The sequence below is a fragment of the Andrographis paniculata genome, unplaced genomic scaffold (genome assembly GCF_009805555.1).
Source record: "Andrographis paniculata isolate CXL003 unplaced genomic scaffold, ASM980555v1 Contig98END, whole genome shotgun sequence".
NCBI classification, from domain to species: domain Eukaryota; kingdom Viridiplantae; phylum Streptophyta; class Magnoliopsida; order Lamiales; family Acanthaceae; genus Andrographis; species Andrographis paniculata.
The window spans coordinates 108,145-133,021 of record NW_026137637.1 but is presented as its reverse complement, the minus strand read 5'-3'; the positions used below and the strand labels follow the sequence as shown (position 1 = coordinate 133,021).

Below are 24,877 nucleotides of genomic sequence, written 5' to 3'. Positions count from 1 at the left end.
TCGACCTACCTACGTTACTCCATTAAATAAATAATTAATTTAATCACAAATATAACCATAATTGTAACGCTCGGTTTGAATAGCCAAATCATACTATTTTTTATTCATGCAACTACTCTGCAATCTAATTGTAGTAATCCTGTTGTGAACAGTTGTTGTGGTAATAATTTATTACGAAATCAATAAAATCATCGCCACCACGAATAGTCATAATTATGATCGTCACAATGAATTCGTCAAAATTTGACCACAAATACTCAAATAGTTATAATTTGACTTTGGTATCAAAATGTTATAAGAGTATTGTTGTTAATTGATTACATGAGCAACTTAATTGTTATCTAGCTGAAAATAGTCATATCTAAATGTTGACTTCATAAATCCATTAGAAAACAGATCATAGAACATCTATGAACAAATATTCAAACATGAAAAAAATACGAAAATTATCATTCATACGGTGAAATAAATTTAGTGTTTTTTATATTATGATATAAATATTTATAAAAAGATAAAATAACTATTGGTAACAGATTGTTAAATACTAGTGAAAAAAAAAAACACTTTCTAATAATTATTATCCTTGAATCGTAATGCCTAATTTGAAGATAATATACAACCCGTTGATTTAAAGATTGACTAATTTAGAGTTGTCTGATCCTAATTATCGATTTTCACAATATGCAAAATTTAAAAAGTTGTACACAATACACATTGTGTGGCCACTTTGATTTGATTGATTTTTGTACGTAACAATTGTGATTTTATTTTATCAATATTGTTATAAGATTGTGATTTTAGTAGCATCTAATAACTTTTTTATTCAATCTTTAACTCGTTTACATTCATAGGCTATTATATAATAATTTATATTTTTTTCCGTTTGCTAAAATTATGTTCATTTTACTATTTTAGTCTATTCATAAAAAATGTGTTTTGCTATTTTTAGTAAAAAGGTATTCCCTCCGTCCCAGATGCCATGTCCAAATTGCCATTTCTGTCTGTTTCATGTCACTTTTTTTTGGAAAATGATTACACACTTTAATTTTATTTTAAATTTTTTAATTTTATTTTTTTTAATTTTAATTAAACTAATTAGTTATCTTAATCTTCTTAATTTATAATTATTTATATTATAGAATAATTATTTTCACTAATACATTTTTAATTATCTACTAATTACACTCATCGTAAAATACAGTGTAGCAGACACGATATCTGAGACGGAGGGAGTATTATTTATTTTTAAATTTTACCCATTATTTTCACATTAACTTTTAACAAAACGGAAATAGTATAATATATACTAGCGATGATATTCTCTTAAAAAAATGTTCATATAAAGAATGCCTAAGTAAGTGAAGATCCTTGGTTCGTTAATCTTACCCAAAAAAGCAAACCACAAATTGTAAAGGCTATTGGAGTGAAGTCTCGATCTCAATATATTTCTTGTCATGACTCACTCGACTCGACTCGACTCCACTCCACCCCACCCAACCCCACCAGAAACAGACAGGAGACAACCATGCCTTGGAAATCCACCATGGTTTTCCTTTTTCTTTTTTACTTTAATAATAAATAAGAAAAGGCGATTTGAACCTTTTACATTACTATATGTTATGAATTACTACAAAATTTTGCTGATATCATATGTGTGCGTGCGGGATTGAGGTAAGGAACAAATTGAGAGAGAAAGAAAGAAAGAAGGAAAGAAATGCATGCATGCATGCTGCAAATCAACTAGTTGCTATACAGACGACATTTGTTTAGTTAGTCAGCCAGCCAGTCAGTCAGTCAGGTGCATAAAAATACAATGAATATGAATATATATATATGATTAATATGGATGAATGGATCGATCGAGCAAAGCAAATACCATAGGCATAGATCGAGATGATCACGGTCATGATTTGCTGCCTGAAACTAATACTAAGAAATTAGTGAAGTTATTATTGTTATTGTTAATTACTAATAAACAATCATTTAAGACGACTTCATCCTGAAATTATTAATTAAAGTAGATGAGATGAGATCCACAATGTTTTAATTTTACCCAAGACGACAAATGAAGAGAGATCAAAAAGCGAAAAAAGACAAAAGGCGACGTGACAGAGTTGTAAAGCCCAAAACCCACCGTATTCAGAGAGACTCAAGTGCTTGTCGTCCAAACTAATACAATCGATCGATGATGATGATGATACAAAAGGTGTGTGTTGTGTTAATAATAATCATAATGGATATCCAAAATTAGGTAATATCTTATCCCCTCCCTACTCCTACTCATACTCATATTTCTTCTTAACAAATTGGATCCATCCACCCATCTTAATTAATTGGCAACTGGCTGACTACCCACACCCACACCCACACCCACACCCATCATCATTAATCATTAATCATTAACCATTAATCATTCCCATTCCAGTTGACCTTCAACCTTCAACTGCTGCTGCTCCTTCCTATTTATCAAAATCAATTCACTTTTCTTTATACCTACTTTATTATAAGGAAGGATCGACCCTGCCCTGCCCTGCCCTCTTTTACTCTCTCTATTCCTATATACAATACTAGGACTAGTAGTATAATCATTTATGATCAAATTATAATCATCAGACATGCATGCGCCATTATTAATATTCATTTGTGGGTTTTTCACAAGAAACGCTCAGACCAGACCAGACCAGACGAGACGACGGACGGGACGGGACGGGACCACTATGATATGAGTACGCCACTTATTATTATAAGTAACAGTTGTTGATACTTACTTATAATAATAATAATAATAATAATAATAATGCTGATATTAATTAATTAATGAAATTAAATACTACTTGTACTACTAAAGATTAATAGTATAAAAGTAGCCAAGAGTAGAGTAAAGTACGTACTGACTACTGAGGGCTTGTCTTTTGTATTCTCCTCGTCTTGGCTCTCGCAGCAAGCCTCAGCGTCAGTCACTCTTCCTCTCCTCTCTGCCGTCTTCACTGCACGTCTGCACCCCTACCCCTCTCTCTCTCTCTCTCTCTCTCTCTCTCTCTCTTCTACTCTGTATCCTATATCTATATATTCACACACTCCCACTCCACGCCCACTCTCTACCCTCCCATCTGCACCCAAACCCCATCTTTCTTCGATTGATTGGGAGTTTGATTTGTTCGAGTGTCGATGGATCCCCCCTCCCGATCCTTCTCCACCTTCAAATCCTACCTCCGGGCCCTTTCCGACACGCCCAACCGCCTCGCCCGCCGCGCTTGTTCCGTCTCCACCTCCCTTGAAGAGACCAGCCGCCTCCGCTCCCGCTCCGGATCCGCCATGAAGCGCACCCTCACCTGGTACGACCTCATCGGCTTCGGAGTCGGCGGGATGGTCGGCGCCGGAGTTTTCGTCACCACCGGCCGTGCCGCTCGCAAGTATGCCGGCCCCTCTGTCGTTCTCTCCTACGCCATTGCCGGCTTCTGCGCTCTTCTCTCCGCTTTCTGCTACACCGAGTTCGCTGTCGATATGCCTGTTGCCGGGGGGGCCTTCAGCTACATTCGCGTGACCTTTGGGGAGTTCCTCGCGTTTTTAACCGGCGCGAATCTGATCATCGACTACGTGCTCTCGAATGCTGCCGTGGCGAGGGGGTTCACCGCTTATTTGGGCACTGCCCTGGGCCTGTCGACGCACACGCAGCTGAGATTCACCATCCATGCCCTACCCAACGGGTACAATGAAGTGGACCTGATCGCCGTGGCGGTGGTCCTACTTCTCACACTGGTCATTTGCTACAGGTTTTTTATTTGGAATTTCTCTTTCCTTCCAAATCTCGCCAATTCTCCCTCCCTCCCTCCCTCCATCGATCGGGTACCTGGTTAACTCTGCTTGTTTTTTTTCTGCAGCACGAGGGAGAGTTCGTGGTTAAACATGGTGCTCACGGTGCTCCATATTCTGTTCATAGTATTTGTGATAGTGGTCGGATTTTGGAGAGGCGATCGGAAGAATTTCACGGAGCCGGCGAACCCGAAAGTTGCGGGCGGGTTCTTCCCATTCGGGGCTTCCGGCGTGTTCAACGGGGCGGCCATGGTGTATCTGAGCTACATCGGATACGACGCCGTTTCCACGATGGCTGAGGAGGTGAGGAATCCCGTAAAGAATATTCCAATCGGCGTCTCGGGGTCGGTGATCATCGTCACCGTTCTGTACTGCTTGATGGCCGCTTCAATGTCCGCCCTCCTCCCTTACGACCTGGTTGGTACATTGCATCTGATTCTGATTCTGATTGCGATTTCGATTGCGAGCCACCCTCAATTAGTTCCGCATTAATCTCATCGTTGTTAATAATTTCCAAGGAAAAATAATAATATAATTAATTATCCGTTTCTGGCATCCTCGAAATTGTTAGTAGCTTTCCATTTTGAACGGGGGGTACAAATAGCAAAGCGAAACGTACAAGCAATCGAAATCCGTTTTTTGGAGAGTAACTGTTTGCTGCGATGATTATTCCGTGACGCAGATTGATGCGGATGCGCCGTTTTCAGGGGCGTTTGCGGAGGGGGCCTCGAATTGGAGGTGGGTATCGAACGTGATCGGAGTGGGGGCCAGTTTCGGGATCTTGACGTCGCTGCTGGTGGCGATGCTGGGTCAGGCACGCTACATGTGCGTCATCGGACGGTCCTGCGTGGTCCCCTCATGGTTCGCTAGGGTCCACCATTCAACCTCCACCCCGGTGAACGCCTCCGCCTTCCTCGGTATGTATGGCCCCCCTCTCTCCCTCGACCTCTCATTCTCTCTCTCTCTCTCTCTCACACACACGCACATTATTGAAAGCACCCGCCCACTTGTGATTTTATCTCAATTCTCTCTCTCTCTCTCTCTGCTTTTGCTTTTGCGCCTTTGCCGTGTTGCCTTTTCTGCCCATAACTGCTGGGATATAGGAAAAAAGGAAAAAGAAAATGCACATTTTCCGGTGCAAAAGGCCTCTACTTGGTTGTTGAGGTCGTTATTGCCATTGGATTGTGTTATGCCCTCACATGGTCACATGGTTTATAAGCCATTCTTGTTTTTGTTCTTTTGAAGTTTGAATTGTTATGCATTCATTATATACATGGTTGGGGGTTCTAATCGAGAGATAGGGAGTTCAGTTCCCGCAGCAAGTCAATCTCCACTGAAGAATCAAGGGGTGTGGTGATGGCTTGGCTTGCGTGGTAACAGTACTACCACTACTACTCCATGGGGCTCCCGAATATATTTTTCCTACTTCCCCTTCTTCTTCCTGCCGGTGTGGTGCTTGCTTAGGTTTTGATATAATAAATTGTATGTTTGTTTTGTGATGGCGATGCATCTTTTTTTTTTTTTATTTTTTTATTTTTTTAAATTCACGTGTTGTCACCACGGTCAAGATTTAGGTCGCTCGTCAAGATTTAGGAAATCTGGCCATTAATGGAATAATGTGGAGATGGGGATGTGATAAAGTAGCACTTTTTTTTGCCCTCCTTTCTTTACAGGAATATTGGTCCTTGGTCATTTTGGCCCCACTTGATGCTACGAACAGATAATTAATATTGTTAAATCGCTATCAGCCTTTGCCTATAGTAGCTAGTGCTTTGGCAACTCTAAGGGGCAGTTTGATAGAGAATCTCCCCCTCTCTATGCTGATGGCTGCTTGAGCCTTGCATATTATGTGTAGTACCTATATGTGCAACTTGCAAATATTTGTGTATTTAATTTGTTTCCCCAGCTTAGTGGATGAGACTGTTGATTGGTTTTTGGGATCGGTGGCGTTGACTGTGGGATCTAACCCAACGGAAAGGCTAAATTGCCAAAAGTCCCATGGGATTTTTTCTGTTTGTGGCCATTGCATGCTTCTGATAAACATGACATTGGTCTAGTGGATAAGAAATAGTACAACTGTACAAGGTGTGGGTTCTTCTTAAGTGACCTACCTATGGAAAGTGCATTTTTTTGACTTTCCATAGGGAATTTCGGATGATTCTTGATGCTATGTCCGCTGTCTAAATAGGCAAGACTTTTGGGTGTGGGGATATTGCTAAAATTTATTCTTTGAAAGTCATTATTTACCTATCCTGACATGTCCTTTGAAGACTTTTTAAGCTACACTGCTCTATGCCCTATACAACTTACTTGGGTCAATGAAAGTGACCTAATTCTCGTGGGGACGAGACAACATCATTGCTAATACTACTGTATATTAGGATCTGTGTACACAGTGAGTGAGTGAGTAGAGTGCTTGCTTGTACGTGTGCGTGTTCTTTTTTTATAATCTCTGAATAGGATCTTGGTTCTTGCCTGACGAGGAATTTCATTTTTACAGGGATTTTCACGGCGGCAATTGCGCTATTCACGGACCTGAACATCCTGCTGAATCTTGTGTCCATTGGAACCCTGTTCGTCTTCTACATGGTAGCAAATGCGGTGATATACCGGCGGTACGTGGCAGTGGGAACGACGAACCCGTGGCCGACACTATCATTCTTGTTCTGCTTCTCGCTGACGTCGGTGGCGTTTACACTGCTGTGGCATTTTGCCCCAGCAGGGAAGGCGAAAGCGGTGATGCTGGGCATTTGCGTGGCTCTGGCAATCGGGGTCCTGCAGGTGTTCCACTCAGTGGTCCCGCAGGCCCGGCGGCCCGAGTTCTGGGGGGTGCCGCTGATGCCCTGGATTCCATCCATATCCATCTTCCTCAACATATTTCTGCTGGGGGCTCTGGATAGGGCGTCGTATGTCCGGTTCGGGTTCTTCTCGGCGGTCACGGTGGTGGTGTATGTCCTGTACAGCGTGCACTCGAGCTTCGACGCCGAGGAAGATGGGATCCTTCTCAGTGAGAAGGCTAAGGCTACAATGGCAGTGAGTGGGGAGGAGGAACTCAAAGGGACTAGCGAGAGGGGTGATCTCAAAGCGTAGCCAGTGGTAGATGTATATGTATATGTATTAATGAATAGGGAGGAGGAGGGGTTAACAGCAGCAGCAGCAATGAATGGAATTGCAGCTGCTGCATTGTTGAGGTGGGTGATTATGATGACCCGAGGTTAGGGTGATGTATAGTTTGGTCGGGTCTGAATTAGGGGATTATTATTGTTATTATTATTATTATTATTATTTATATAGGTAGGGAGGACTGTAGGAGAAAAGATGATGATGATGAGGCCCTGATCAGGTCTGTAACAAACTCAACTGGTACATCTTTTTTAACTGGAGGGGAGAGGCGATTGGTTGCTACGAGTTAGTTATAGTAGCAGTGTAACAATTATATATGTGATGTGATGTTCTTGATCAAATGTATGTACTGGTCGTTTGAACATTAAGGGGTTGGTACTTAGGAGTTAACAAACATCGTATACTCTAATAAAATAGTAGTGATGATGTATGGGTCCGGTCCTTCAATAAGATTGTTGTTGTTGTTGTTGCTGTTGCTGTTGCTGTAATCAAGAAGTAAAGAAAGGAGAGAGAGGAAGTGGGGGAGAAGTTGATCAAACAAGAGGGTAGACAAAGTTGTTATTTGAGCTTTCGGCCAAAGATTATTATTCTATTAATTAATGGTTGATGTTGTTGTCGTCGTTAATGATTCGAAAGGATAATATGATAATGGGACTGGAGAATTAGGTGTGGGGAAGCAGAATTAGATTAGCATAGCAGAAGATGAGGCAGAACCAGAACCAGAACAAGAACCTCAAATATGATATGATGTGGTGTGTGAGAAATCCGGGATTCGAGGGGTAAAGGCGACGATTACAGGTCAGCAGCACCAATCCCCTCATCCTCCTCCTATTATTATAATACTCCTCCATCTGATAATGACATTTGACCACTTTAGAGTTTTTAGTAGTAGTAGCAGCAGTAGTATTTGTTAATTGTGGTGTGTGGTGTGGGTTTTAGTCGGAGCGTAAGAATATTAACAGTAACAGCAGTGGGGTGGAGTGGAGAGGAGAGAAATAATGCATGCTTTTAGCATCATGATCATCCCAGTCCCAACCAACCCCCCACAATTTGGATTACTATATTGGTGGTGGTATTAGTATGAGTATTAGTGTTGTTGGTATTGTTATTCCGAAATTGTTTCCTCTTTGGGTTGGGGAGTGGTGGTGGGACAGGGCAGGGGACTCCACTCCATCCACCAATATTGACTGGTCGCAATCAGCTGTCCCTTCTTGTCGTCTTTGCAGAGAGGGAGAGAGAGGGAGGGAGGCACTCAACACATGAAATTGAATTGCATCATCACTAGTACTCAGAAAAAGAATAATACACAACAATGAATGGATAAATGGGTGGATGTATGTATGGGGATGGTGGTTAGAGGGGGCAAGACAAGAGCAGAGAAGAGGCCCCTCCCTCTCCCTCTCCCCCATTACATTACACTACTACACCAAGCATAAGCATAGGATTCTTGTCACTCACTCACTCATCTCTCATCATCATCATCATCATCATCATCATCATCATCATCATCTATATATCGAATTAATTCCTTTTACCACTCCATTCTCCATCTCTCCTCTGATAAATGATAATAACAACAACAACAACAACTACTGCTATTTCACTGAATCCCCTCGCCCAATCAATCAACACATTATAGAGAGAGAGAGAGAGAGAGAGAGAGAGAGAGAGAGAGAGAGAGAAAGAGAGAGATAGATGTGTTGTGACTTGCGTGGTGTGGTCCTTCCGTCCGTCCGTCCCATGCATGCATTCATTCTCATTCGTTCATTCAAGTCAGTCCTGGTCCTCCACTATATATGTAATATTGTAAGATTGATGATGGCTTATTGTACTCACTGTAATGCAGTGGCAAGAGAAATTAAGAAGAATGAATGAATGAATGAATGAGGACATTATGGATGGATATTAGTAACTAGTAGTAATTAGTAATTGAGGGAGGAAGGGAAGGGAAGGGGGAGAGCCATGGATGGATGGTGTTGGCTTTGTAATCTATCTGACTTTGACAGTTGACACCACACCACACCACATTAATGAATGAATGAATGATGATGGATTCACTAGAGTCTACAGACTACACTGCACAATGCAATGCAATGCGCACTGACTGACACTATACAGTGAGTGATAGAAGACAAGAGAAGAGAGAGAGTTGGCTGGCTGCCATGCGCATGCAGAGTAGAACACAACAGAAGAGTACAGTAGTAACAGAGCACAAGATACTCGCTCACTCCAACGTACTACTCTGCTTACTTACTTCATTACTACATCACTTCAATGTGCCAACTGCCAAATCCCAAATCCCAATTCATTAATTAGCAGCAGCAGCAGCAGCAGCAGCAGTAGAGTAATATGCATTGTAAACATTTCTGTTTTGCACAATCAACACGAGTCTAGTCTACACTAATTGATCTTTAAACTATTCCTTACATATCTATTACTACTATCCATATTACTTACTTACTATACACCCTCTACCTTTACAGTTTCCATGCTTTTATTTGTTGCTGCTGCATTCACTTTAATTAATTTGTATCGAATTATATATTACATTTATTATGGTTACCAATGATTGTCAAGAGTCATTTTTACATTAATTCATTACTCGCTTTAGCCAGCTAGTGGTGAAAAAGACACCACCATTGCTATCTTCTCTTTAATTACCACTTTCTTCTTCTCATATTAATTTAATTATAAACAAACACAGACTAGTGGAGTGGAGTGGACAAGAAATAAGAAATGAATGTTTATCCCAACACTGGTGGTAATTAATTAATTAATTAATTAATTATTGGTGTATGAATGATCATGGAATTCAGAGGAGGGGTTATCGGTTCATGTGCATAACATAAATGGTGCATATGTACATATTTTATTACAATTAGTTAAAGAATTTAAGCATAGATAGATAGATAGATAGATGTTGAATTTAAATTATTGTGTCGACGTACTAGAATTAATAAATAAATAAATAACTAAATGAATGAATGGGGCCGGGGGACAATGAAATCAAATCAATTGTGCAAAGGTAGTGAAAGTGAAGGACGAATGGATTTTATTATTTGAATGTGGATTTGAGGCACATATAATATTGTATTTTTATTAGAAAAAATAACGAAATAGTATATACTAATAAATTAAGATAAAATAACTACTTTAGATGTCATGTGACAAAACAATTAATATTCACCCAGCATATAGAAAGAAGACACACACTTACATGATAAGGTCAGCTAAATGATCACGGAATTAAGTAAGATATCCATCTGTATATCTTGATCTGGTAGTCCACTGCACCAAAGCAAATCGATGCATATACATACATATATATATATAGATAGATACAGATGCAGAAATGATTAATATATAATTTATCATATATATATATATATCACCATTGTGCAGTCATTATCATATCAACTGATAATAGATTGCATCTTGTCCTCTTCAACACACATACACATGCACATACACTAGTATTTATTTGATGTTCCTCAAACAGCTGGTGTTGTTATCTTGACAGAGACATATTATATATATATATATGTGTGTGTGTGTGTGTGACTGATCGATCCTCCTCGTCCAATCATACTGATCAGATATAGGAAAGCCTTTGCTTTGTTAATTTGCTCAATTACTTTACTTGTTCCGAGACATAGACATATAATAAAGTTATTTATTTTATTTTGTTTTTAATTAGTGTATGTGTGTCCACATATATATATATATATATATTTTGTGTCTGAGGCTTGTCCCTCCCTCGTCTTCGTCATTCCACACAAACCAAACCAATCCATGATCATCACTTTCGAACACACCTTTTATTATTTATTTATTTATTTTTCTTTAATGAAATGAAAACAACTAAAAAAGAAATAAAGGAAGGAAGGAACAATCAATCAAACGATCCATCTTAACATATCGAATTATTTATTATTAGATTTGGAGACTACTATATGCATATGTATATGAAAATGATGAATCTGAATGAAAATCAATGGATATGTGTGCAAGTGATTCAGACAGACATTATTAAGTACATTATAAATAACTAATTTGGGCCCCAATTAAAACTACTATAGAGTTGGGCCCCAATTAAAACTAATTTGGCTAAACTACTGTTAGTACATTATTAAGTTTAAATTAAATTATTGGGCCGAGTGAATTCCGTCCACTAATCTGAAAGCCCAGCTCGGCCCATCAACAGAATAAATAACGAAGAATGGCAATGCCTTGTTGGCTGACATTGTGACTTTTTTGTTTTTCTGGCTGAACCGACAAACGTAACAGTCACCTCTTCTAAAATAAGTTGGTTCTACTAATTCGCATCGCAGGCACAGTAGAGACCTAGCCCCGCTCTCGTCTTTCCCTCCTTTCTCCTCACATCCCATTCCCCTCTTACTTTCAACTTCCCAACCTCCTTCTTCTCTGCCTTGCTCGTAATTTTTCTCTTCGACCTCGTCCTCCAATACAGGGCACCTCTGTTGTCCCGTTTTCTTCTTTGGAGGCTTTTACTTTGTATGTCCATTTCTTACACTATTTTTGAATGATTTACTAGTATCAAATTTTCAATGCCGACTGCTGTGTGTGTATGTAGGTTTGAATTGTTTCTTGTCTGTTGTAAACATTGTGTTGATTTTAAATTGATCGCAATGGCTGAAGTCAATTAGTTTAATTTCTGTTCGCTTTGTGCATTCTTTTCGGTATTGGTGGGTGGGTTCACTTTGTGTTTTTTTTTTGTTGGAAACCTTCTGTTTTTTGTTTCAGTTGGTTTAGGTGTGGATTTCTAATCTTATACAATAGTGCTACCTAGTAAGTAGTTCCTGGTTTAGGACATGGATTGGATTGGCATCATAGTCAATGAGATAGAGCTATTTGAGAGTCAGCTAGCATTTTCGTGCATCTCATGTCATGTTTATATGTTGGCCAGCCATTTTCTTTTTTGGTTAGGTTAATTTTAGCATAATTGGAAACTTGGAATCCAAAGCCACTGCTTCTTTTTTTTTTTTTTTTTTTTTCTAAAGAAATTATGTAAGTTAAAATGTTGTTTGGAGCTCCAGCTTCTAGAACACAGTATTCTGGAATGTTGGTTTATCCAAACCAGTATTCTAGATTCCAAGTTTGGTTAATAGCTCTGCAATTATGATTATGAATGTGATTCTTAACACTGCAATCATTTCAGAATATGTAGTTAATTGCTTGGTGCTGTCCTTCTCAGTTTTATCAATCTGTTATTGATGCTTGACAACTCCATAGGGATTAGTTTCCAAGGAGAGCGAATAAGTATGTTGGACATTAATCTCTTTCGTGAAGAGAAGGGCGGAAACCCTGAGAAAATCCGGGAGTCACAGCATCGTCGGTTTGCCAAGGTTGATCTTGTTGATGAGGTCATTGAGCTTGACAAAGTTTGGAGGCAACGTAAGCATTCCATTTGTAACTTCTATACCTCCTTAATGCTCCCCCATCACCTCATATTGTGAACTCAGCATCATCTACGCATGGTTGTAGGACAATATGAGTTGGATGGCCTGAGGACAGACAGGAACAAAATTAGCAAGGAGATTGCTCGTCTCAAAATTGTGAGTCCTCCTATACTATTACTTGTTTTCTGGAAGATGCATTATTCTTAGTTAAGGTTGTTAGATCTCCTTTTTGCTTGTTGAACTATATTGTTTTTAGGGTTTAAAGCCCATCAAAAAATATTTACCTATATTTATTTTGCTCCATGATGATTGAGCATGTGAATTGGCCAACTTCCAAGAAGGTTTAGCAGCTAAATTCTTAGTGATCTAATTATGTGTGTGTGCATTTTCTGTCTTTTGGCTAGTAAAGCATGGGATAATTCATAGATCTTTGGGCTTTGATTAGATATTGACTGAGTCTTTATTATTTTGCAAGTCTGGGGAAGATGTCAGCGGAATGATCAAAAGCACTGAAGAAAACAGAGAACTAACTGCCAAGAAGGAGGCAGAGGTGCACTAGGCCCTGGAAGCAGTGCAGTTGAGACTGGGAACTATTGGAAACCTTGTGCATGGTTCCTGTCAGTAATGATGAGGTGCGTCTCATTTTCATTTTCTGTTACTTCTGTGCTCAGCAATGTTCTTTTTTTATCTTTTCGGCAGTAAATGATGAAATCTTGTATAGGCAAACAATGCAGTAATTCGGTCATGGGGAGAGAAGCGAACTGAACCAAAACTGAAGAATCATGTGGAGCTTGTTGAGCTTTTGGGAATTGCAGACACAAAGAAAGGTGCTTTATGCTTTTCGATTTCATTTTGTAAATTGTACTTGCATAACTGTGCTAAACTGCTAAATGCTTACCCTTTTATATTTTTTGTTATACTTGAATAATCTGAGTGGCCGGCAGTATTACCAAAAACGGAGGGAACTTCAGCGGTGTATTGTGTGCATTCATTTTTTGTAATAACATCTGGCAAAACCTATTGATCTACAAGCTATAATATGTTTCGGTTGTGTGCTCCTAGTTTGACTTGGGGTTTTGCATGGATGTTCTTGTATGAGTGTTCAATACTAATGATTAAGTAAGTTTATACTTGTTTGATAATTGAGTTGTTGAATAATTAATTACATATATTGTTATATGTTATTTCACAATTGATATGTTTATGAGAAAAATGAATTATATTAATTCACTTAAACAACATTATATAAAAAATTAATAAAATAAGAATATACTAAAATGATCTTTCTATGGAACATAAATTTAAACATATATTGATCTTATATGAATAAACAGCTGTGTTGAAAAAAATTGATAGTTAATATATTCAAATTCTTTTTGTTGATTGTAATTATTGAAAAATAAATCTGAAAAGCATTAAGAATTCATGCAAAATATGAAATGAAATGAAAATATAGTGGCCGTTTTAATTTATTTTAATTTCCATATTTATCAGTCAGCCTATAAGTTTTATACAATCACTTAGTAGGCTTTGAATTATATAGGTGCCAATGTGGCTGGGGGTAGAGGTTTCTATCTCAAAGGTGATGGAGTGCGACTTAATCAAGCTCTGATTAACTTTGCCCTTGATTTTTTGGAGAAGAAAGGTTTTACTGCATTGCAAACTCCTTTCTTCATGAGGAAAGATATTATGGCTAAATGTGCACAGTTGGCACAATTTGATGAAGAACTTTACAAGTTAATTTCACATTTACTTGATCATGAACTGTTATCAATTAATTGGACTCATATCATACTTTCCTAAATAAAATGACACGGAGGGGTCTATTCCCTATTATATATAGAATAAAATTAGTCTTGTATGAAGACAATGTAATGTAATATTATATTTTCTTTGATGGATTGTTCATCCATATGATTATTTTTGTTGTTCCAAAATACCCTTATTAAAAATAGTATGTTTCTTATTTATGTTTGATAATAATTTATATATTTAAAAACTAAATGATTGTAGATTTTATTGAATTGTAAATATTGTAAAGAACTAGTGATGATTATGGATTGATTTTTCTATAAATATTACTATATAACAGTTTCTTTGTTTTAGTTATATTTGAAAATATTAACCATTTAATTTGATTGTCTATATTATAACCATAGAGAAATCACTCTATCAAATTAAAAGTGTAGTTGAAAGAAAAAACAGATGGACTGTTTACATTAATATGGGTTTTCACGAATAATTTAGCTTGGATTAAAGTTGTTTGATGGATTATTATTCTCTATTTGGCCTTAATCTATGTGGCCAACCGTTCTTTTATGACTTAATCATTTGCTACAATTTTTATATTTGTTTCTACTTTAAAATTTGAATGAAAACCATTTGGATTTTGTGGGAGCTGAGATTGTGGTTAACTTGTTTGTGCTTAACAGGTTACTGGTGAGGGAGATGATAAGTATCTTATTGCAACAGCTGAACAGCCACCTTGTGCATATCATCTAGATGATTGGATCCATCCGTCACAGCTCCCTTTGAAGTATTGTACCTATGATCAGCAACCTCTTTAACAATTTGTGGTTAGCATAATGAAGAATTTGTTGCTAGCTCCTAGCTGCAAGCTGATGTTTCTAAGCACAAATTGTTCTATCAGGTATGCTGGATACTCATCATGTTTCCGTAAAGAGGCTGGCTCACATAGTTGAGATACCCTGGGAATTTTCCGTGTTCACCAATTTGAAAAGGTGGAACAATTCTGTATTACCAGTCCAAATGGAACTGATTCTTGCGAGATGCATGAAGAGATGCTAAAAAATTCAGAGGATTTCTACAAGCTGGTATCTTTTTCAACTTATTTTTCCAGAATTATTGTCTCAGATTGTAGGCATTCATATCCTTTTGCCCAACATTTTGTTTTGATTTGTGTGTGTGTGTTTATATGTATCTGTTTGCTTTGGTTAGTGCCTATGATTAGCATATCACTCGGTCATGGTTCTTGAATATTGTATTTTTCTCTCCGAGCAGCTTAAAATTCCATATCAAGTCGTATCTAGTGTCTGGTGCACTGAATGATGCCGCTGCAAAGAAGTACGACTTAGAAGGATGGTTTCCGGCATCACAGGCTTATAGAGAGCTTGTGTCCTGCTCAAACTGCACAGATTATCAGTCAAGAAGATTAGAAATCTGTTATGGGCAAAAAAAGGTGAAGTTTTGTTTTGATCACTGGGATTTTGCTGTATGCTTTGCTATTAATCAAAGCATGTGGATGGGTGATTTGTAGGAGCTAAGCAAAATATGCTAAATGCTTCTATAGATTTTTCTAGAATTTTGTGTTGTTAAGTTTCTTCTTTGAATAAGGATTAGCACTGACAAATGTTTTTGCAGAGGAACGATAAGGTTAAGGAATATGTTCACATGTTGAACTCTACGTTGAGCGCCACGGAGAGGACAATTTGCTGCATTCTGGAGAACCACCAGAGGGAGGATGGGGTAGAAATACCGGAGGTTCTAAGAGATTTCATGGGTGGGAAAAGCTTCATTCCTTTCAAGAACCCTCCCACGAAAGAGGCCGAAGGGAAGAAGACCAAGGAATGAGAATCATGAATAATAAACTCTCGAGACTTGGTTGTTTGGAGGGGGATTGTTTAATGGATGCACCCGGGAATGCTTGCTTACTCCATTTGTGCATTAAATTATGTAGGTTGGCGGCACTGATTTATTCATTGCAAGGATGTGTTTTCTTTGTAAGGATGGTTCAAATTATTTCTGATTTTTTAGACTGAAAACACACGAGGAGTATGATGATGCTGAAGGCCATCTCTATCGTAAGCCAGTGAAGATTTTGATGAAAGAGAGGACTGCTATTAGTTTGTTAACTTAACTCATAATTCCCTCGGTTGTCAATACTTGCCTTATCATTGGTTGTATTTTCCTATGAGAGTGCTCGGGCTTGTGCATTCCAAACAAAGGTTGGCTAATTTTGATTTGGTTTATGTAACTCTATCCAGCTTTTTATCAAACAATGTATCAACAACTTTTCCCATTGTACTGGTAGTATCATCATCATCATCATCATCTACCAAGTTCGCAATCTCATGCTCCTATATTTATTTTTACAATTCAAGCACATCTATAAGTATAATCGTGCCCCGATTCTCATTTCAAATTGAAATGCAGTTCATGAATCAATAAAACCTACTTTGGGAGCAGTCTGTCATAAAGGTTTAAAGAAAAGTGGATGACTTAGCAAAGATAATTGTTTGTTCAAGAAGCAAGTAATAAGAAAAGATGATCCATAACAGAGCTGAGTCGGCTTTAATAGTGAAATGAAAATGTTTTAGAGGCAACATTAAGAGCCCTACTACCAAAACAGATAAAAATCCTTGAAAGGTTGTGGTTGAAGGCTCTGATCAACCTCAGTATCTCCTTCCAAAAGCACCACCACCGCGACCATAGGCCGGGGCAGCAGGCAATGCTTGTTCTGCACTCTGCTTCACCACTCCAGGAAGTTCACCCATGCCCAGGGTTGCAAGCATCTCCAATGTCTCATTGTCAACTTCAATGAGATCAGTCCTAATGGCAGATTCATCTGGAACAAAGTCCATCCGCCTCTCACGCTCCTCTTCCTGCAGCTTTAGCGAGATGCCACGAACCGGCCCCTTTTGGATGCGCTTCATGAGGTGAGTGGAGAACCCAGCAATCTTGTTGCGCAGCCGCTTGGAAGGAATGATGGCAACCTCCTCCAGGATTTTCTTGTTTGTGTGGAAATCCAAAGTCATCTTGGAGTAATACCTCTCAATCACCTGCCGGGATGACTTCTTTACAGTCTTGGTACGCACTCGACCCATATTGACAGCAGCACCTTACAACTTGAACCTGATCACACACAGCCACATCATTTACCAGTTATACAGAATATCGAATTTCAGCATCTAAACAATACACAATCAAATATGAAAATCCAATTTAAACACACGGGCATGTTAATAATGAATTCACATATATGCATGCAATAATCAATAGCTTGTGAATCTATAGAAAACCCTCCCTCCAGCACCAGTTATTGTATCTATAAAAAGGGATGGAGTATGGCAGGCTAACTTACTAATTTATTAGGCAAAATAATCACAAGTTAACACCAGAGCAGTTCTTAAAAATATTTTGAGATACATAGTATAAAGAATTGCACTGTCATTCGTTTTATCCATACATAAATATAGACCGTCTCCACCTTAAGAGTTCAAAACAAGAAGATCAGAACTGCAAACCCTCCTACAACCTAAACACGGAATACATTCACTTGCAATAACAAAATAAGTACCTAGAACTTGTTTATTTTGAAGAAGCATAATAACAACAGAGCGATTGCCAAATAAAAGGCAAGTGCAAAAGTCTCAACTAAATTCTAAACAGTAAAATTTCGTTTTCGCATGTGAGAATCAACACAAAAAACGCATCTTTCTAACAGCGATGCGATCAAGAAAGATGGGCATAACAACGCTCTCCATTGCAGCACATGACAGATAACAATTTACCAAGGCCATACTGATAATATCAAGACGTAAACAGAAATGATGCGCAAAGATTTACCGGAAAATTTGAGCGAACGGCGATGGATGTGGCTCTGGCAGCAGATGCTTGGTGCGTGGCGTGCGAACGAGGGAGGAGGCACAGACACTTATATACAAGCAAAAATCCAGGCTTTTGCGAATTAGGGTTTTGAGTTTGCTCTTATCTTGGGGCCAAGGGTTTGGATTGGGCTTTACCCAATTTTGGGCCGTAGTTATTGTGATGTTTCTTTATCTCATTTCACAGTGAATTAATACAAATGACTGCCCGGTCTGATTAAAGGGCAGCGCACCCACCGGATCCTTCGTCAATGGATATTGTCTCCCTCTCTTGCACCGTTCATTATGCTACCGCTCCGGGTCCTTTCTCCGCTTCCACTCTCGCCGGGAAACACTACCCCGCCATCATCTCCTCCGCTGTGGGTTCAGCCTCATCAAATGACTCCTCTGATGAATCCACCACTGCCTCCGCAGGCCTCCGCCGCCCTTCCTCGGTGAAGCTCCCAAAGACCCCCACCATACGCTCGTCTCAACTTTCTGAGAACCCGCTCAAGACATTTCTTGATGCCCACCACAATCCGACCCCGACGCGGTCCTCTGTCCGCAATTCATCATCTCGAGATGTTCTGTCCGATAAGCTCTGGCTGTCCAGCAAACTCTCCCCTCCGCCGCCGCCCCCGCCGCCGCCGCCTCTGCTACAGGAAACACTCGATGGAGATTGTGAAAATGGGGTTTTGAAGAATTCAGAAGAAAATGAAAAGGAAGTGGATTTTAGGGAAAAAGGTAAGATTTTTGTGGGCAATTTACCTCTTTGGATTAAGAAACACGAGCTTGCTGAGTTTTTCAGGCAGTTTGGACCCATTAAGAATGTCATTCTGATAAAGGGTCATGATGATATGGAGAGGAATATGGGATTCGGATTTGTGTTGTACAGTGGACACACAGCCGAAAAGGCCGCAATGAAAGCTGTGGAGTTTGATGGGGTGGAGTTTCACGGGAGGGTATTGACTGTGAAGTTGGATAATGGGAGCAGAATGAAGGAGAAACATGGGGAAAGGGAAAGGTGGGTGGAGGCCAAAGGAGGGGATGGGAAAGAATACAGGTCTAAGTGGCATGAGGAAAGGGAAGGTCTGCGCAAGGAGTTCCGAAGGGTCCTGGAATCTCAACCAGGGAACTGGCAGGCAGTTGTGCGGGCTTTCGAGGTGATTAGGAAGGTAAATTTTGGTATTTGACAGGTCACACAAGCTTTCTCTTTCAATATTTACAAGAGAAGTTACAGAAATTCTTTATCTTGGTAAATTTCACTGCATGGACATGCTTGAGTTCAATATAGATTACTGTTTAACCAAAAAACTTCCTTTCTGCAGCCTAGCGCGTGCATATGCCATATGGGTTAAGATACTTGTCGGAGTGAAATAGGCGTAATCATATTCTCTCATAACATCCAGACACTTGTTCTGTGTGGATATGTAACTCTTTTCGGTGAATTTTGCAGCCTTCGAGAAGAGAGTTTGGTTTAATGGTGAACTATTATGCCAGACGAGGAGACATGCACCGTGCTCGGGAAACATTTGAGAAGATGCGGGCCCGTGGAATAGAGCCAACTTTACATGTATATACAAAGTATAGTTTTTTATGATTTAGTTTTAGATGTTCAATGATTGAATTTTAGCTCATTGATATTTCTTGAATTGGTTTAACACGTGTCATTGTGTGTAGAATTTTAAATTCTTGATCATATTTATATATGCCTATAAATTAGATTGATTTGATATTATTATTATTATTATTTCCGCAATTTTCAAATGCTCTATGCATATTGAAGTTAAGCAAATGGAACAGGATTGAAAATCCTGCACTATACACCGATGTTTAGTAATATCAAGTCATAGTATTTATCCATTATTACAAGAAGTTAACTTGTCATTCTGCAGCCTCATTCATGCTTATGCAGTAGGCAGAGATATGGAAGAAGCATTGTCATGTGTGAGAAAGATGAAGAACGAGGGAATTGAGATGAGCTTGGTGACGTACAGTATTATTGTTGGAGGTTATGCAAGAGTTGGGAATGTTGAGTAAGTGGCAATGTGTTTCATGTATTATGTGATATTGTCAATTTGTCATATGAGTTTTATTGCCAGTTGAAGTTTGATTCTTGTGTCTTTGATAATATTCACTTCATGATGTCCTTAGTTGCTCACAATTGCCTTAGATGTCTAATATCCATCTAAGTACCAAAATTTTATGCCATTTATTATTGGATGGCTTGTTTCTTGTTATGTGACTTACTACGTTTTCCCATTTGTTTTTAAGTATTGAACTGCTCTTTGCTATGCTCCGCATTCAATTTTGCTACTTCTCTAACATTTCTTTCTGCTGTTTGTGAAAGAGCTGCGGAGCATTATTTTAAGGAGGCGAAAGAACAACTTACTGCCCTAAATGCAATCATCTATGGGAACATAATTTATGCTCATTGGTGGGTTGATTCCAGCGTTTACCAAGTACTGTTTTCTAAGTCTATCTCAATATCCCCTCTAGAAAATATGTTCTCCGTTCTACTTCCACGTAAGAGTTGTGCTTATTGATTTGCTTAAGGCCATCCTAGGATCTAGTATCTATGTAAGTGCTTCTTTTTGTTGTATATATATGTAATAAATAAACTTAGATATCTGTATATGTGTATATGTTCAATGTGTATATATATGTAATAAATGAACTTAGATATCTGTATATGTTCTACGTTAAGATTTTGATAGCCTTCTGTGATCGAACTCTTGACTTCAAAATGGTTTATATTTGTCCATAAGCAGACACCATTTTCAGAAATGGAAATGATTCACTTGAAAAATATGAGGTTTTGCTTGGTGAGTGAACAAAATATCTGTTAAAAGGGTGTATCATGAATGAAAGTTATGTGATAAGGTCAATTTATATGCTGTTTTTCAGATGTGACTTCTTTGAATGTATTTTTATATTGACATACTCATTGAGATCATTTTATTTATCACAAATGCAGCCAAGCTTGCAACTTAAAACGCGCCGAAGCATTGGTAAGGGAGATGGAAAAAGAGGGCATTGATGCTCCGATTGATATATATCACACTATGATGGATGGTTACACTATGATCCAAAATGAAGAGAAATGTCTAATGGTTTTTGATAGACTTAAGGTAAAGTTTTGTGCTATTGTAAAAATGGTGTTGATTGTTGACTCTGTTCTTTATTATGAAAACCTTTTTGAGAGGTGAACATGCTTTCAAATTGCTTCAAGGTATCAAGTTCGTATGCAATATTTAAAGGTCACATTTAGATGATATGAAGATATTGCTTACTCAGAGGTTTGTTGTTGCTATAGGAATGTGGCTTTACTCCTTCAATAATCAGTTATGGATGTCTCATCAATCTTTATACGAAGGTAACTGCGTACCTAGAGTATCAACTTGACAGTGTATTAACCCTTTTCTTTTGTTGTGCCAATTTTTTTAGATGCTGAGAGTTGACTGCTTTTGTACCTTCACAGATGGGGAAAGTTTCTAAAGCTTTGGAAGTCAGTAGAGAGATGAAACAGTCGGGCATAAAGCATAACCTCAAGACATACTCCATGCTGATCAATGGATTTATTAATCTCAAGGACTGGGCTAATGCTTTTTCAATCTTTGAAGATGTAATACTAGACGGCATAAAGCCTGATGCAATTCTTTTCAATAACATCATAAGGGCATTTTGTGGCATGGGGAACATGGAACGCGCTATTCGCACAGTTGAAGAAATGAGAAGGGCCGGACACAGACCTAGTTCCAGGACATTTATGCCCATCATTCATTCTTTCGCCAGGGCTGGAGAAATGAGAAGAGCGCTCGATGTTTTTGATATGATGAGGAGGAGCGGGTGCATTCCAACCGTGTACACGTACAATGCTTTGATTCTTGGCCTGGTTGAAAAGCGACAGATGGAGAAGGCTGTGGCTATATTGGATGAGATGCTGGTTGCGGGCGTAAGTCCTAATGAGCACACATACACTACCATAATGCACGGTTATGCGTCTGTAGGGGACACTGGAAAAGCGTTTGAGTACTTCTTTAGGGTTAAGAAGGAGGGGCTCGAGCTTGATGTGTTTACGTACGAAGCATTGCTCAAGGCGTGCTGTAAGTCAGGCAGGATGCAAAGTGCTTTGGCAGTAACGAAGGAAATGGGCGCCCGAAACATTCCGCGGAATACTTTCATCTACAACATATTAATCGATGGATGGGCACGCAGAGGCGATGTTTGGGAGGCGGCGGATTTGATGCAGCAAATGAAGGAAGAGGGCGTGCAGCCTGACATCCATACGTACACGTCTTTCATCAATGCTTGTTGCAAGGCTGGAGACATGCTGGTACCATCATATATAACTTTGCTATGATAACTTGGCTAACTTGGCGACTACTACATATATATATATATATACACATGAAGCAGCCCTGGCCTTATTAGTATTATTATTATTATATGGTGTGTTTGTTTGTTTTATATATGGCAGAGGGCAACGCAGACAATGGAAGAGATGGAAGCTGTTGGGGTGAAGGCGAACATCAAAACGTACACAACGCTGATTCACGGGTGGTCGAAAGCATCCCTCCCGGAGAAGGCACTGAAATGCTACGAGGAGATGAGGCAGGCGGGGGTGGAGGGGGACAGGGCGGTGTACCACTGTTTGATGACATCGCTGCTGTTGCGGGCGTCCATGAACATGTCGGTGGCTGAAGAGGAGAGCTACATCCGGAGGGGTATCATGGAGGTGTGCGAGGAAATGGTGGAGGGGGGGCTGAGCGTGGACATGGGGACTGCGGTGCACTGGTCAAGGTGCCTGAGGAGGATTGAGAGGGGGGGCGGCGCGATCACGGAAGCCCTTCAGAAGACGTTCCCGCCGGACTGGAACTCTCACAAGAATCTGAATGCGATTTCTGAGGAGCTGGAGCTGGAGCTGAGGGAGGAGGGCCTGCTGCAGGGTGATCCTGCTGACCCCCGTGCTTATCTCAGTGATTCTGACGACGATGGCGGGCAATCCTGATCAAACGAATTACTTGCAGCATAGGTTTTAACTAATTAACATGTACGTATGTAATGTATGTATGAATGTTTTCGGCATGCAGCAGCAGGAGGTTAGTTGTCGATGGGTGGCTATTTTGATAAAGTAGTTTTCAGTTGCACTGTCACAGTGTTGTGTGATATATATATATATATATATGATGTGATTATTAGTATTCTACATACATATATATGTGTGTGTGTGTGTGTGATGTGGCTTTATGCTTATACTACAACGACTGCTGCTGCTGCTGCTATTATTATTATTATTATTATTATTAGTTAAACTTGCTCATCTCAAATTGCATATATAATAATCGTGCCGTGCAGAGTAGTTGAGTCATATTACTTCAGTTCTTCCATCATATACTAATTAATAATAATATGAGGAGATGGAAAGAGGGAAATGAAATGCTGGGTGGTTGTTCAATTTTGAGATTATTACGTACCGCAGTAGCCAGCCAGCCAGCCAGCCATGTCTATATATATTGATGAGGACTGAGTAGGATGGATATATAATAATTTTGAATATATATAATACTAGTACGTAATTCAAGGGAGGCCGCCATAATTATTTGCTTCTTTTCACCTTCTTGGAAGTTCATTGGCAAATATTTTATTAATATCATCAATCATTGAACTAATTATTAATTAATTAATTAAACAATATTAGTATTAATCTAGCTAGAATTACTAGTGTACAGTTAATAATTAATTTGTATGTATATATACATACTGATACCGATCAGTGTCGTCGGGTTTGTCTGCCAGTATGCAAACAGACGGTCAAATCAATCATATAATGCATGCATGTGTTTATTCACTCATTATATTAGAGAGCATCCACAGCAGATCGTTTCTCTCAACTTCCACATTATCAATTGAAGAAACCACCTATGCCGATGGTTTTAGGCTACCTTTCTAATCATATACTTTTATAATTACAAAAACATACATATGTACATACACATAATATATATATATATATATATACGATCATATCCAATCAAGGCAAGCAACTCCATTATATCCAGCGCACACACACGAACCAACGATTAGTAATGATCTATTAATAATGGATGCCGCAATGGGATTGGGGAGGTACTAGACATGGATCAGACATGCCCATGCTAGGTAGGTAGATGCTAAGCGTTTATAATTAATTAATTAACTAACTAATTATTACCTTTATAGCATAGGCGTGTCTGATGACCGATGAACTTAATTAATTAGTTAATTAATTAATTGGATCGTCATTCACCCTCTCTTCCCTCTTTAATTTGGATTTCTGTTTTTAATGCACGATATGGATCGGATCAGATCGAGCTTATGTATGTATGCATGCATGCTTACGCGCGGTGTTCTTTTTATATATATAATCTCAAGTATATTTTTGTGTGTTGGGAAACTAATATTATAATATCGATGATGATGCATGGCGGAATGGATACATTGTGGTGGTGGTTGTAATTAATGCAACAAAATAAAGTAATAAATTAACCTTAGCTTGTCATTCATCAAAATATATATGCGAGTGAATGTTAATTACATACATATATACATGGTTATTGTCGTCTTCCTTTTTTTTATTTATTTGGAATTCACAACACTCACTGAGGTAATAATCTATATATGATGAGATAAGACCATAATTTTTTGGTTTAATTTGATTTGAAGCACGACATAACATGTATATGTACTTGATCCATCCATCGATATTACTAAAAGAACATTTATTGGGTGGGGATGGGGGCGGGAGGGAGACACACACGCACTGACATGTCGCGCGGTCAATCAAATATTTCACCTAATCTGTGATCACAATTTAATGTAATATAAGGAAAGTGATCGTCTCCACAGAGATTGTGTGATTCACTCTTTCGTGTTTTA

At 38.8% G+C, this 24,877-nt stretch overlaps 3 protein-coding genes and 1 pseudogene across 4 annotated transcripts; 3 read left to right on the top strand and 1 right to left on the bottom strand.

Moving 5' to 3' along the window:
* Positions 1 to 2,908: 2,908 nt before the first annotated feature.
* On the top strand, positions 2,909 to 7,416 carry LOC127243798 (cationic amino acid transporter 7, chloroplastic). The gene is made up of 4 exons (XM_051263962.1): positions 2,909 to 3,773; positions 3,882 to 4,230; positions 4,496 to 4,730; positions 6,314 to 7,416. The coding sequence occupies exons 1-4, from the start codon at positions 3,169 to 3,171 to the stop codon at positions 6,901 to 6,903; spliced, it is 1,779 nt and encodes a 592-aa protein (XP_051119919.1). The 5' UTR covers positions 2,909 to 3,168; the 3' UTR covers positions 6,904 to 7,416.
* Positions 7,417 to 11,221: 3,805 nt separating this feature from the next.
* Positions 11,222 to 16,427, top strand: LOC127243702 (serine--tRNA ligase-like; annotated as a pseudogene).
* Positions 16,428 to 16,575: 148 nt separating this feature from the next.
* On the bottom strand, positions 16,576 to 18,091 carry LOC127243701 (40S ribosomal protein S17). Its single transcript, XM_051263852.1, has 2 exons — positions 17,943 to 18,091; positions 16,576 to 17,228 (listed from the first exon to the last, which is right to left on the bottom strand). The coding sequence occupies exon 2, from the start codon at positions 17,198 to 17,200 to the stop codon at positions 16,769 to 16,771; it is 432 nt and encodes a 143-aa protein (XP_051119809.1). The 5' UTR covers positions 17,201 to 17,228; positions 17,943 to 18,091; the 3' UTR covers positions 16,576 to 16,768.
* An 89-nt stretch (positions 18,092 to 18,180) lies between these two features.
* LOC127243700 (pentatricopeptide repeat-containing protein At5g04810, chloroplastic) lies at positions 18,181 to 23,282 on the top strand. 2 transcript variants are annotated; one of them, XM_051263850.1, is made up of 8 exons: positions 18,181 to 19,134; positions 19,416 to 19,543; positions 19,855 to 19,995; positions 20,310 to 20,396; positions 20,937 to 21,090; positions 21,276 to 21,335; positions 21,441 to 22,295; positions 22,440 to 23,282. In XM_051263850.1, exons 1-8 carry the CDS (start codon positions 18,232 to 18,234, stop codon positions 22,968 to 22,970), a joined length of 2,859 nt encoding a protein of 952 aa, XP_051119807.1. In that variant the 5' UTR covers positions 18,181 to 18,231; the 3' UTR covers positions 22,971 to 23,282. The 2 variants fall into 2 exon arrangements, with proteins under 2 accessions (XP_051119807.1, XP_051119808.1); XM_051263851.1 differs by lacking the exon at positions 20,310 to 20,396.
* Positions 23,283 to 24,877: the final 1,595 nt, after the last annotated feature.